Source organism: Molothrus aeneus, chromosome 5 (genome assembly GCF_037042795.1).
Source record: "Molothrus aeneus isolate 106 chromosome 5, BPBGC_Maene_1.0, whole genome shotgun sequence".
In the NCBI taxonomy this organism is placed as follows: domain Eukaryota; kingdom Metazoa; phylum Chordata; class Aves; order Passeriformes; family Icteridae; genus Molothrus; species Molothrus aeneus.
Window position 1 is genome coordinate 54,685,816 of NC_089650.1, and position 14,919 is coordinate 54,700,734.

The following is a 14,919-nucleotide window of genomic DNA, read 5'->3' on the forward strand; positions in this document are numbered from 1 at the left end:
GGGTGGAAAGGGCTTGTCCCTACCTCTGGCAGCACAGTGGAGTGGAGCTCTGCCTGACAGGAGCTTGTACTCCTCCCAGCACCCTTGTGTCATCCATGCCCTCCTGCAGTGGCATCTTAGAAATCACTGCTTGCTTTTTCATTCATTAAATTAACCACGTAACTCCAAAGGGACTGATGTACTCACAGAAAGGACTATCACACACACCAAAACATACATACACTCTCCAATAAAGTAACATAATTATTTTAAATAAAATTCCAGTTCCTTGGGCTTCAAAAGCAATGACACCCACCCGCCTCCCCCCAGAGATGGCTGTGAATCAGCCAAAAAGCACTAACTTACTTTGTTCCAAGAAAGCAGGTGTAGTTTTGATAGATACATAACTGAAGTTTGCACGAAACATTAGCACAAAGCATTTTTAGGTTTATTTAAATAAAAATTATAATTTATACAAGACTTTTTAAACAAACAAGATTTTCTTAAAAAATGTACAGGGCAAATAATTTCATTATTTCAATTATTCATACAGTATAAGTCTTCTGTCGAACAAAAGTTACACTGATAATGAATTATTTACAATTTCAAAATATAGACTCAAACTTCAGACATAAAAATTTTAACATCCATTATATTTCAATGATTAGTAGAAATTAAACATCTGCCAAAATGTACAGAGTTCAATAAAAACTACCAATGTTTTCAAACAGGTTTAAGTAGCCAAAAATCAGGTACATCCTTTCATCTCTTCACAGTCGGGTAAAATTCCTTTTCTCTTTGTCTGCAGAACGAGGGTAGAGTTTTGCTGCTGGCATCCTGTGTGATGTTGCTACTAATAAATAGCTTGTTTCATTCAATCTTGCCTCAAAACAGCTACAGTGCACAGAAAGGCATGATTTCATATTTCAGCTTGTTTTGCTTTTGAATTTAAATGGTCAGTGATAAAGAATTAGTCAGTTTTCATCTCCCTTTTTTATTGTCTTTAAAAGGGACTCAAACTAACCAATGAACTTCTAAAGAAGTTAAATCCAATTACACGTGAATGATCCAGACATCCACAGACATGAACAGAATTGCAAATATAAACAGCAATCAGACAGACAGAATGACAAGAACATCACTTTCAGCTATTTAAAGTACTTTACATTAAGTGTTCCGACCCAGCCTGCTTCTGAAGTGCACCAGGCTGTACTGCAAAACTAAGGAGGAAGATTGGAATTTAAGGTGGGAGTTTCAGTGTGATCACACATGTCCAGGATACATTCACTCACTGCCCATCCCCTCCTGCCCTCCAGAGGGTGCAGAGGGAGAGTAAAGCCCGAGTAAACACCCAAAGGTCACCTCCAGTCTCTGAAGTCAGGGACACCACGGGAGGAGCAGCTGTGCAGCAGGGAAACCGGATAACCCAATGTAAAGTGAAATTTGCAAAGTATGTACACAGATGTCTGTCAATTATATTACAAGTCTATTTTAAAAAAAGCCTAAACAAAGAAATCCAGTCTGTTTTCTCTATACTAGAACCAATGTTGCATTGCAGTTTGCACTAGGTTTGCTGCTTTAAGGATTGCTAACTTTTAAGTTCACACTGTTAAAGCGTGGATTCATTTCAAACATCAGCACATTAGATTTCATAGGACATTTCTAATTTCTCCATTCAGAAAATAAATTTTAAGAGTATATTGTACACATGAGGCATTTCAGTCTGGGAAAAGGATAATGCTATCTCTTCTCCCTCTGGGAAGCCTAGGTGTGGTTAATTGTCCTGGCACCAGCAGTACAGATCCTATAGCTCCTCCAGGAACCAGAATCTAGGACAACCCTGCACACGAGGGTCACCAGTGAAGGGTGGAAGGGGAGGAGGTAATAAGTGCAAGTCAACTGATTTCCTACTGAAACTGCTGTTATGATCAGAGTGAAGGTATAAATTACACTTGAAAAATGATACAAAAATAAGAAAAAGAGCATGCTCTCTGTAAAAAATATAGTTTTCTGTTTCTTCAAAAAAAAAAGATAACCTTAAAACACATCCAAGGGATTTTTTTCTTAAGACAAAATGAATGAATCTGATTAAGATTTATATAACATTAAGCTATTTTAATGCCTATTTTTTAGCTGCACTTGCTTTTCAAGGAAGATTCTAGAAAGAAAAGCCAAATTATAACATGTAGCAATTACAAAAAACATATTAACTGATTTTAAAGTAGTTTTGATGAGAAAGATTTAAGATCAATAATTTTTTCTTAAACATATAACCTGAATATGTAAAGTTATGAAACCATAAACTGTCAAGCTACATCCACTTTAAACGGCAGCAAAATGGAATTCCCACCAGTTCACTTGTATTTGAAGTTTCCAGGCCCTGAGTTACAGCATACCAAAGGTGGTCTTAGAAATGCACCCATTTTTCAGGTCATGTACAGACATGTTCCAGTGCTACTCTAAAGTGAGAACTTGAAAATTGCATTTTAACCATTACAGTGGTTTCCTCCCCTGTTCTTGCTTACATTTCCACCCAGGGCATAACCCATCAGTGTTTCACTTTACAATACTCAAACAAATTATGATATTCAACACAATTGCTTCATATAAAATTTGTATTAAGTTCTCATATCCTACCTTTTCATGGCCAGACTAAAATAAGGTTTGTAGAGTTTGACCTCCACCTTCTTCATTATTCCTGTACTTATTGACACACTTCAAGTTAAAACTGTGCTAAGAGTTAAACACCCTTTGGTGTTTTCTACCCCTCTCCCTCCTTCATTTTACCCCTTTCCTTACAAAGAAAGGAAATTCCTGTTTTAAAAAAAAAACAGAGAAAAAATCCATGAAATTAAATCTCATTTTACATAAGAATTTGCATCTCCATTGCTTTTTTTTAGGGCCATTCATATAACGTCTGGAGACATCTATACTGCTCAACTCAAAAGACATAGCAAAGGAAAAGACACTCAGGAAGGCTTGGCATAACTCCTACTGTGCTTTCATGAAAATGCAAATAAAACTCTAAACCTCTCAGATGGGTGCTATTATATAGAGCATAAAAGCTCTCTAATATTGAAGACAAAGGTCAATATGTGCTTTGCTGCTAGACAGGCCTGAGAGAGTTTAGAGGAGTGCAGCCTTCCTGTTTTACCTGGCAGTTGGGTTTAATTGTTATTAAAATTTAGTTCTGCAAGGGGGAAGACAGAAGCACACCAACGCTCCTCAAATTATGCTTTGAGAGAACTGGTGCTTTCAGTTGCTATATTATAGCATAATTTTATCACAAGGTAACTCAAGAAAAGAGCCAAATTAAAAAAGATCACATCTGAGTTTAGTTTAATCATTCCCACCTCAACACAAAAAGCCTTCAAGTCTTTAATGCATTACATACAAACGCCTTGTACATGCAACATGTACAACAGCTGAGCCCTTCTAGGACAAGTACCTATAGAAATATAAGATGCCTAACATTTTAGGAACAACATTTTGGTGCCCTCTTTTATAAAAAGTATCTGCCTGCCTTCCATCCTCTTGCTTTGGTTAATGAGGAAAGGAAGATATAGTTACAAACTTTCTCCTCCAATTCACTGTACAAGTAATTTAAACATCTCTGTGCAGGAAAAATTGAAGTTAACCAAACCAGTAAAACATCCTTCTGCAATGCAAAAACTAGCAAGGAGGAGTTATTTTAAATGCAGTTGTACATATGGAAATACTAAGAAGCTAATACTTCCTTGGTGTTGCCATCAGTTTTAATAAAGGACCCAATTAAAAACTCCAAGCTGAAGAAGGTGACTTCAGGCTGCAGCAGTCATCATTCTCACATCTCAGGGAAAAACAACTAAGATAAAGGGACAAATAAATCCCTAGTGACATCAGTGGAGATAAAGGGATCAATCTGTTATATAGTCAGGTCTCCAAGCATCTTCCCAGCTTTTAATGTCAGTAAATAAACATTAAAAGTGCTTAATGTGCAAGGCTAATAGTGATGATAGCACTTTCACTGTTTTCATTTGGTTTTTTTGTCTTTTTTTACAAAAACCTTAAAAACAAACATGAAGGCATATATAAAATACACTTGGTTTATGTAACAGATAGAATATAAACCACCAGACAAGAAAAATTATTGCAAAATAGATGAGGATGTTCATTTTTTCACTACCAAGTCATACAAGAAGGAAGTTTCCTTTAGTTCTTCCAAGATAAGACACTAGCTTTCAGTGCTGGATGATGCAGATGTTATTTTCATGTATTGGCTGAAAATTGCCTCAAAAGCTTCATCTCTGTGTACCATGGCACCAAACACCAAAGGCTAAATGACAGAAAAAAAACACATCATGTCAGTCCACAAAGAAAAAATAATTTCCTCTAGGTGTATTTTCGTCAAGTCACTAGGAACAGATCAATTGTGGTAGAAATGCATTGATAAAGACAAAATAATCCTTTTCTCTATTAAATCCTTGACCACGTGGAGGATATTTTTCTAATATTTTCTAATATTTTTCATTTCCTTAGAAACTTCATCTGAGGGTCAGGCCCTCCCACCTCAAAGCCTCCCCCCCACGGATACTCTCAAGCCAACAGCTTTTTGTTTCAGACTGCATAGCAGACTGCATGCTCCTGATGGAGGGTGCTGGGGAAAAGCTTTCTGAAGTGTTAGAGTAAAACACTCCAGATGCACTAGACCAAGCCGAATATTTAATTCATTAAAATTCTGAAGACAAACATACTGAATAATAGACAAGTGAATTTTTTTTAAAAGAAAAAAGCCAGCCACTGGCATAAGGGGATAAAAAAGCCTTTATGCTGGTGCTAACCAGAGGAGGAAAAGAAGGTAAGAAATCCAACACAGCAAAGTACAGATACAGCCAGCTACTTACTTTCTGTGTAGATGGTGTTGATACAGCATAAGGGGATAAAAAAGCCTTTATGCTGGTGCTAACCAGAGGAGGAAAAGAAGGTAAGAAATCCAACACAGCAAAGTACAGATACAGCCAGCTACTTACTTTCTGTGTAGATGGTGTTGATACAGCAATACCCATCCCTGATCCCGGGAGAACAGAGAGCACTTTATACTAAAAAAAGCAAAAAAAAAAGCCACACACAAAGACATAAGATACCTTCTGTACTGAACAACTGCAAAAGATGCTGCAGAGGTTACACAATCCATCACTGGCCTGTCCTCCCAGCCACGACTAAGAGACCTCTAGTAAAAGCAGGATGAAGGCAGCTGCCATTCTCTGGAGTCTGATTCTCCTGGATGTGCTGGGTGCAGCCTCAGCTGGACAGCCAGGACCCTTCTCTCCCCTTCCTCCCAGGAGCTGCAGGAAGCAGCCCCAGCCCGGGGAGCTGAGCCGGCCGTGGCGCGGGCACACAGGCAGGGCACACGAGAGATGGGGCTGGGTGAGCATCACCCACTGCTTCCCCTACAGCTGACACCCACCCACTCCTTGGAGGAACAGCAAGCAGACCAGAAAAAGCTTCTTTTTCAAAATTAGATAGAAAACAGGGTATCACAGAGCCACAGCATCATTAAGGTTGAAGAAGAGCTCCCACCTGTGACTGAACACCACCATGCCACCTAAACCATAGCACCCAGTGGCACACACGTGGATTGCTTGCTTGTTTTTTTACAAAGTCCATAAAGATAAGGAATACAGTTGGCTGAACTCAGAAGTATGCACAGGGAGAAAGTGACATTCAAGTCAGACCTGGGTTTCCCACCTCCAAATAAAACCACAGTACTTTTTTATGCTTGACTGCATGATCTCTGTCTCATTAAAACACTACAAAGATGCAAAAGAAACTTTATGGCAGTAAAGGCCTAGTGAACAACAAAGTTGAAGCACGATGTTTGAAAGCCATTAATATGAATTATTAATTCCAGTAGGAATGTTCAATTTGAGCATAAGCTGTCTGCTTTATAGACATGTCAAAGAAATAGAAAGAATTAATTTGAAAATCTGGAGGTACTTATGCAGTAATAGACACCAGGCTGAGGTGCTTCTTTGCTCAACATGATTTAATCTGTTGTAAGGATGCAGCAGAAAGCAAGGGTGTCTGTGTTCAAGATAGAGATAAGTTCAGAAAGGGTAACAAAAAGTGATGTTAAAGGACACAGAGAGTGGTGCAAGGCACCAGTGAAGCCATTAGTAACCACAGGCAGATAAACCTCAACCAGAGGAAGGACAACATTGCCTTTGCACTGCTTCCAACCTTCCACTTCTTGCCTCTGTTACTGATGGGTCCCAACTAGATGAAACTCCAGCCCATCCCAGTCTGGCTATTCTAATGATCTAAAAATTTATATCATTATTTATCAATTCATCAATTTATTTTAATGATCTACATTTCTCCACTGACAACAATCCTGCCTCCCTCTAAGGCACCTACTTTTAAGATGGTGCATCTATCCATATTCACACCCAAACTGAAGTTAGTAATACACAATTCCTGTTACCAATACATCTTCTTAAGGCCTACACAGCTCTGGTCAACACTGGAGCTAGTAAATGACATGACTTAAAATTTAAAAAAATGCAGGAGTGTAAGGGTTTAGAGTAAACTAGTTTATCTTCATGCTCATAGCAAGATTGCTTGTGCTGAGTCTGAAAAAGCAGTTCTGTGAAACATTCATAATCAAAGAATTACATTTCACTTATACAAATTATCAGTGGCATGCTTTTCCAAAATGACAAAAGCACAAATGCAAAACATGATTGGCTGAACAGAAAACCAGTCTTCTCCCCTATTTCCAGCACCAACCAGACATACCTTCTGGATATCTGTTATGTCCGACAGCTTTATAACTTTATTTCTTTTTGATGAGCCGGATTTTGAGCTTTCAAAGCACAAGTAACTGAAAACCAGAAAAGAAAGTGTTCATTTTGATAGAGTGTTTTAAAATAAATTTCTCAAATATCCTCTTGTCTCTTCTGAAGTTTGAAATCTCACAAGTTAAAATAACTTTCAAAATAAAAAAAGACATTCAGTCTAGTTACGGTTTCTAATTTAGCACAAACATTTATAAATTCTAGCAGCTGGCTGGTGTGCATCTGAAAGCCCAGAACATACAGTATGCATACACACAAGAATTCTTGTATTTATATCACTGCACTGAATGGTTAAACCTGACAAGCATTTTAAAGACACACAAGGGACATATATCCTTAAACAGTTGAAATACCAAATGTCAAAAGGCTTATATGTCTTTCACCATCCTAAAAGATTAATGAGAAACACTGTGTTAGTTTCATGTTATTGTGCTGCAGACAAAAGCTCAGATTTCTAAACACTGGAGAGCAGCTTCCATCACTAGGTGACACTGCATACAGATGAGCTTTACTTCCTTTCATTACACTCCAAAGGAATTTCAGTGCACGACCCAAACAGTAATGACCATAGCTATTCAGTCCTGGGAGGCTGGGAGGTAAGCAAGGAAATTTTAAAAAACAACCACTCACCCATAAAAATTTGAATCCAAGGCTTATTTTTCAGTTTTCTTTTTTGTTGCTGTTATTTCAAGGAAGCCACACATTCAGCTTGCTTGAAAAAAAGCCCAAACTAAGAATATTTGTCAAATAGCTGTTGATCACAATTTTCAAAGTTCACTTAGGTTTTAGGTTTCTATTCTAGTATCTATACAGTTAGTATGTTATCCACATCAAGAACTGCAGCTTCTAACAGCTGTCTGTACAGAGCTACTTTGCATTCCTATGCAAGCCTTTCCAAGGCAAAATCTCATCTGTTAAGCACAGCCACACACCAGGCTCAGCTCTCCCTCTCCTGTGATACTGCCTTGAGGTTGCAAAGCACCTTGAAAAGGCATTTTTGTTTCAAAACACCATTAAAGGACCTTTTTTTGATTCAAACACTTTAATGTCTTGAATTTGCCTCCTAAGAAAGGTGTGGAGTGCAATGACTCACTTTTCTGTGACATAGAGAACTCCGTTCCTGATGTAGTCTGTGGGCATCTTCCGATCTCTGTTGATCAAGCAACAGCGCCAGCCATTTTCACACACTGAAAAAGGCATAACAAGAAACCTGACTTAAAGAAAAAGAGAGAGACTGGCACTATCCCCAACAGACTCCTTATACAATAGAAAACACTGAATATTAAATTTTAGTGCTTAGAAAGAAAAGCCTAAATCAGGTGTTCCAGACACCATAACATCTGTTTTAACACTCATTTTGAAAAAAAAAAGAAAATAAAACCACCCACACAATTATTCCCTTTAACCTGACTACTGGATTTGCATAACCATAAAAGGAACACCATGCTGTGCACTCTTTCCAAGAGCTGCAAGGATATGGAATGAAAGAGACCACCTCCATTTATCCTAATTTAAAGCAAGACCTTTAAATCAAAAGCTTACACCTACACAATGCACAGAAAAGGAATTCAACTTTAAATTATCCTTGGCTTTTTACGAAATATTCTACTAATGTAGCCTTGCTGTGGCATCATACCTGGCAAAGGGCGTTCATTCTCTGGCAGGTTAAAAACTTCATGGAAATTTCCTCTCTTGGTGGTATGAAAGCGACTTGTGTCTTCATCTTTGCTTATTCCAGTGGGGGCACTTGAGCCCACATAACTCCTGGCAGTTGCTGTTTGAAGCTGCAGGAAAAGAAACATGACTCCAAAATCTGAGCAGCAACATTTAAGCTACACTCTCAAAAATAATTAGCTAACTACTCTTTCTAAAAAAAATAAAAAATCTATAATGCAACAATTTGCATTAACTACTTCCATAAATTAACTTCAGACTAGTGCACTGTGCTGCTGCTAGAGCACAAGCCTCTAACATGGCACCTGAACATAACCTTTCAAAGTGCTGCCCTTTGATGGACACACTTTGCTGGGAGAAGCACATGGTGCTAAATGCACCTATCTTAAAATACCATTTTTTTACAGTAAAGGCTGTCTCATTAGATACAGCTAACTCACTGCAAACAGCTCCAACGATTGTAACTAGTGGGATTACTAACAGACAGTATCTTATCAGTACTTGGCTTGTTTTCAAGAGATCAACAAAGTATTACTGCACAAAAGAAGTTAGAAAGAAAAAAGAGAGAAAAAAAAAGCCACAGAGAACTGAATAAGCTCAATATGAATACAAATGCTGGAAATGAAAGGAAGTTTTCCACACTATGATCCATACCTTTTCATGCCCTGACAGCTAGCAGGAAAAGAAACAAACAACACAAATGTGACAGTGACAAAAGAAAAAAAGTGAAATCTATTTAACAGTATAATACACAGAATAAAACATGAACTGAGTGGCACTGCAAGATTTTGCTCACAAACCAAGAGACTACACACAATGAATGCAATTAAAAATGAGTTACGAGTGGTTAGAGCACACCAGTTCAATTTATTCAGGTTGCATTAGAAGCAGTGATCTTTTCTGTGCTTTGAAGATGCACTGAATTTTTAGAGTGTTGACACATAAAACAAAATCTGAATGGCTGTTGGCATCCTTGGGAAGGAAAAAAGGCAGTATGGAGCTCCTAAAACCATAGTACTTGAGTAAAATCTACTTTTAAAAAGAGATTAAAAGTCACTGGAGACTGCTCTGGCAACAAGCCCTGCTTCTGGAAGGACAGCAGGCACTTTCTTTTGGACAGCTCTTCCCTTTTCATCTTGGTGGGGCACCACATGATTCCAGAGCTGGCACTAGCAGCTCTGCTCTGAGCCCTCCCATGCACATGCAGTTAAACAAGTGGCAAACTGACAGCATGCCAGCCCAGGACTGAGCTCTTCTTCTGTACAGCCCAGTGCTGCTGAAGGCCAGGCAGCTTTCAGCTGCTTTTCTGTTACTCTGCACCAAATTGGCAGCACTCAACACCTCACAGGATTTACACACTAAGGAAACAAATCCAAAGCAAATGAAAACTTGTGAACTGCAACTGCTAACCAGAAACCAGACTGACAAAACAGGCACAGCAGAGGGCATCTGCCATCAGCCTTTTTAGGGTACCTGTAAGACAATGATGCCTCAGGGGGAAAAAATAAAGTTAACATGGAAAGCAAATGGCTGATGGTAATTAATATTACTTCTGAGGTGCTAAGTCCCTGGAACCAAGGAAAATAACAGCTTCTTCAACAATATGTGTGCAACTAAAGATGAAAAGAATTTTCTGAAGGCCTTCTTAGACGAGCTATTTGGCTGCACATGCATACAACCAGGTGAAGTACCATGGCCCAAAATATAAAAATGATCAAACCAAGAAGTTTAATGCTCTTTGTGCTGGTATAAGGACTATTTCTGCTCTCTGCTACACTGCTTCCTACCTACCTGCTATCTAAAGAGATTTAAAAATTTGAGTTTAAACTTCAGTACCATTACCCATCTGGAGGCTGAAAATATGAGTAGTTCTGCCCCTACTTCTAGTCCTGCCTAACACATGCAAATGTTTCCTCTTACCACTCAGGCTTGAGACAACCAATGGCCAATTACTAAGAGAAAAGTATTTCCATAAGCCTTAAATCTAACTGGAAGTGATTTGATTTGTAATGCTAGGAGAGTCCTGATTGTCTAAAAATGTCACCAACAACCTGGAGGTATTCCTTTTCACTTGATCTGCCATCAGCTTTTGACATACCACCTTTACCCATCAGATACTGCTGTCAGGACTGCTCTCTAAGGATACAAGGTCAGAGTGCTGGCAAAGGCAATTAATATTGCATTGTGTCTGAGTTTACTCTGCCTTGTACACTGTTGAATAATAAGAAGCCAAAGCAAATGCACACATGCTGGCACTACATGTTTTGGGCTCTGCCCTTCCTATGAAAAAAAAAAAATTAAAACTCTCTTTGGTTTTTACCTTTTAGTACAAAAATCTATTTTTCATACTATGAGGTTTGCAGAAATCTCTCAAGGAGTAAGAAAGTCTCTCTAAAATTACTGAGATGAAGTTAATGTTTTCAAAGGCATTTGGAAGCAGGTAATGCAGTCCTGCACATCCTTTCCAGGAAGACAAGCCAAGGCCACTGAGCCAGACCTGGAAGTACAAAAACCCTGTCTCTACTTGCAAAACTAAAGCCATGAAGAAAAGCCAAAAGTAGTCATTACTCTCTAAGTTTATGGACTCAAGTTCAACAATTCAGAATCTTTCCACCTCTGAGGCAGATTAGAGAGACCCAGCAACATGGTGTCACAACTACCACAGTATGTGAAAGATAACCTGTAAGAGTGAGAAGCAGAGAAGCTTTCAAAATTATCTTCTGCAAGCAAGAGAAATACAGGCCATGGATAGCTTCATCCAAGTGCTTATTTACCCCTCTCATCCCTTGGAAAACAGGAACAGGAAACTCACTTTCTGTAAGAAACTGTCCTTGTCCACTTCCTTCTGAAATATTCAATTGTGCTGCAGTTATTTATTTTACCCTCTGCTCCACCACCCCCCAAGCCCCAGATTTCCTCTTAATAACTGAGGGTTAATATCTTATCCCTTTTACTCTCCAGTTGTATACCCAGGCTGAATTACTGCTCAGTACTGTGCACTTCAGACAGTACTCAGAAACTCCATGAATGCAATTAGATACTGTGCTAAGAGGCATTCAGCAAATGCTAAAATGGCATTAGACTCAAGGTTTACTATATCTATTTTAATTTTTAAACTAACAAAGATTGACAAATCCCAGAATATGGAAAACCCTGACTCAGTTACCATGTCAGGCCCCAAAAGAATTTACCAAGATGCACAAAGCACAGTACTTAGTGATTTAACTATGACATTAAAAAAAAAAAGAAAATGTACTCCTGGAGTACAACACAAAGTAATTTATCACCACTATGCTGAAAGGTCACTTGATACAAATAACCATGAGACATCATATCTAAATATGTAAACTACCTTACTACCTTTGTAAGTGATTATCCCATTAGAAAGCTGCATATTATACTCAAGCCTTTATCTATTTTTTTAACTGCACTTCAATTTAAGTAAGTATGTAAATTTCCCCTGAAAAAGGATGTCTAAGAATAGAGAAAGTGGATACAAAAATACTGTATTTGACAACAGAATTACACAGAATGTAGATTAAAGAAATTGGTATGAATATGGATGGTGTTATATTTGTGTGTTCAGCTTCATGATTCACAGTATCTCTATACATACATACACATTTTTGATAACTGATTCCTTTCATACAAGAAAAAGAATTCATAGAAGAACTGTAAATCTTAAAAATAATAAAAAAGGGATATTACAATCAACTAACATTCATTGTAAGGATTTAATTAACCTTCTCTTTAATGTGCTCTAGTCACTGGAGAAAAGGAAAAGGGAGAAAGGGATCTGATTTTCAGAGGCTGAGAACACAGGGACAAAAAGATTCATTACCCTTACCCGTCTCGACACTGTAGCATTAGATCTTTCTTTGAGCTGAGGATCTGTCAGGAGGCTTATCCAGATGATATAAGGAGTATCATACTTAGCTCTTAGTCTGGGGCATCGTTTGAAGATAAAATCAATAAGGAAAAACTTGACTCCAGCATAGAGTCCTGAAGAAAAAGGTCACTTCAATTTGAATGCTGAAGAGGCATTAAGAACATCACTGTTTTGATCATATTTTCAAAAGTTCACAAATGAAACAGAATTCTGTATATTTAGTCACAGTGTTAAAACCATTCTCCTAGGTTTACTATTTTGTTATTCTTCTTGCAACACCAGAAAATGATTTTTCTTTCCTTCCCATCCCAAGTTCTTTTAAACATTTACATAGTCACTATTATGCAGAAGAACATTTGAATAATTCAAACATATGTTCCTTATTACCAGAAGCATTCTGAAAACATATACTACCAAAACAAAAAACACACCAGAGCATTCAACTATGCAGCTCCTGCAAGAATTTTAATGGCAACAGAGGGCTCTCATGTACTACATAAACCTCTACCTTCCAGTCCCAACTCTTATCTTATACAAGTTATTTCCTTGCATTCTGCCATTCAAAATGGCCTTAAAATACTCTCTCAAAACTTTACTGAGTGCAATTCAGATCTCCTAAGAGTCAAAAATTATTCCTCACGCATCTAAATTCAATTGCTGTGTCAAGTGAACCTACATTTATGTTCATGCTAACTAAATGTAATACTAATTTGATTACATCATTAGTTTAATGAGAAAAAATTAGAATTCTTAGTTCACAGTACATGGCTTCATACCTTAGCAAAGAGTCTCATGATGTAGTGAGAACCCTTTTCTCAATTCCCAGCTGAGACTGAGTGTCTGTAACAGACCAGCTGTAGTCTGTTTGTTTTGTCCAGCCCATCCTCCAAGTTTTACCAGAAATCCCACTATTACTTTTATTTTTTTCCTACATTGTCATTTTCATGCATCCTGGGCCATGCCACATATTTCATCTACAAGGATGTATGAGAAAAAAACCCTCAACATACAGGATTTTCCAGAAGCCTTGGAGCTGACAGTCTGAGGAGTTCTGCTAACAGCTCATCATAGACTTCTCTTCAAGAAGCAAAAGCATTATCCAGTCTTTTCCTATTATACACTGAGATGGTTTTCAAAATGGTCATGGCAAATGATGCCAAGCACAATGAAAATACTTTAGAACACTGCATGATTTATTAATGCAGGTTTTCTCTCTTAAACTCTAAAATTCTCCCTCTAAAGATCATGTAAGTTTTAACCATTAAATCTAGACCATAACAGATGAATTATTTATTGTGTTTACCCAATGCAAGCCCAATAATCCTGTAGGGCAAAAAGCAGGATGCAATAAAAGCTGCCCATAGAGCAATGTAGAGCTTCTGTGTTATTTCTGGCTGGACCCACATGAACAAGCTGAAAACAAAGAAGAAGCAAAATTTTATTACCAGTGTTACAGATATTGGTCAAGTCTTGTTTTAAAAAGGAAGAAAATCTCATATCAGATAACTTACTTTTTAAATTTCTCCAGTATGTCTGCCATCTTGCCAAAAAGGTTCTGCATAAGAAGCAAGAGAATTAAAACCAACTCCTGCATTGTCCTGGGGTTTTTTGTCCACGTAATGAAAACAAATAGCTTTCTGATTTTGTTGGTAAGCAATTCCCAGAAGTGACTTTTTTAAAATTAACTTTTAGCCATTTATGTACTTCACAACTGAGTAAATACAGAACAGAGTAGCAATACATGATAACTTCCATCTCATTTAACCTTGTTCTGTAACTTGTGATTGATCCTTACAAGTGAAGAAATTATTTGATCCCACTGTCATGACTGGAAAGCATTTACATTATTGCAAATATTTTAAATTAAGCTGTCAATCTAAGAGTAAAGAGCTTCTCTTAGTAGGTAACAAAACTGAAGGTCTCTTCAGACATTTTGAGTGCTGAAATTTCAGGAAGTGGTTACTGAGTTCATCAAAAGGACTATTAGCTTCTTGGAAACAGACCATTATCAGCTTTTATAATAAACCATTAGAGACAGCAGATTTCAACTAATTCCAACAAATGGGGAGGCAGCTGACCCCTGCTCAGGACTCAGGCCATATTCTCTGACCAATCCTTACCATCAGAGCACCTGAAAATTTCACCTTCCCAATCAATTTCCCAAGGTGTTCATATGAACACATGCACCACCCCCAGCAGAAGGAAGGAGCTGAGCAGCCACAGTCAGCAGGGAAGGTTAAAGCCCCTCTGACAGCAGCACATCACCAAGCAGGGCACAAGGCTGCAGCTCATCTGCGTGCTGCAGTCACTCAGCTGCTACCTCAGCCAACTCAGGGGGCTGGGAGAAAACCTTCCTTCAGCCTCTCCAGCACCAGCAGATTTCAGGGCTTGGAGGGGGTGGAGGTTTTTAAAACATACTGTTTTAGAGATGAAGTGCAAACTGCTGAATTAACACAGCTAAACAGACCACTGCCTTCAGCTACATCTTAAAGGAACAGAGTCTCCTACTTCAGTTTTATGACTAGCAGATTTGTGATATGG

At 38.1% G+C, this 14,919-nt stretch overlaps 1 protein-coding gene across 1 annotated transcript in view; it reads right to left on the minus strand.

The window, feature by feature from the left end:
- Positions 1-405: 405 nt before the first annotated feature.
- The window catches only part of GRAMD4 (GRAM domain containing 4), a 76,312-nt gene continuing 61,798 nt past the window's right edge, over positions 406-14,919 (minus strand). The window contains exons 12-19 of the mRNA XM_066550783.1: positions 13,890-13,933; positions 13,682-13,791; positions 12,337-12,491; positions 8,452-8,599; positions 7,909-8,002; positions 6,757-6,841; positions 4,989-5,057; positions 406-4,294 (exon numbers count right to left, since the gene is read on the minus strand). Coding sequence (XP_066406880.1) covers positions 4,193-4,294; positions 4,989-5,057; positions 6,757-6,841; positions 7,909-8,002; positions 8,452-8,599; positions 12,337-12,491; positions 13,682-13,791; positions 13,890-13,933 — 807 coding nt within the window. The 3' untranslated portion in view covers positions 406-4,192. The remainder of the gene's footprint in view (positions 4,295-4,988; positions 5,058-6,756; positions 6,842-7,908; positions 8,003-8,451; positions 8,600-12,336; positions 12,492-13,681; positions 13,792-13,889; positions 13,934-14,919) is intronic.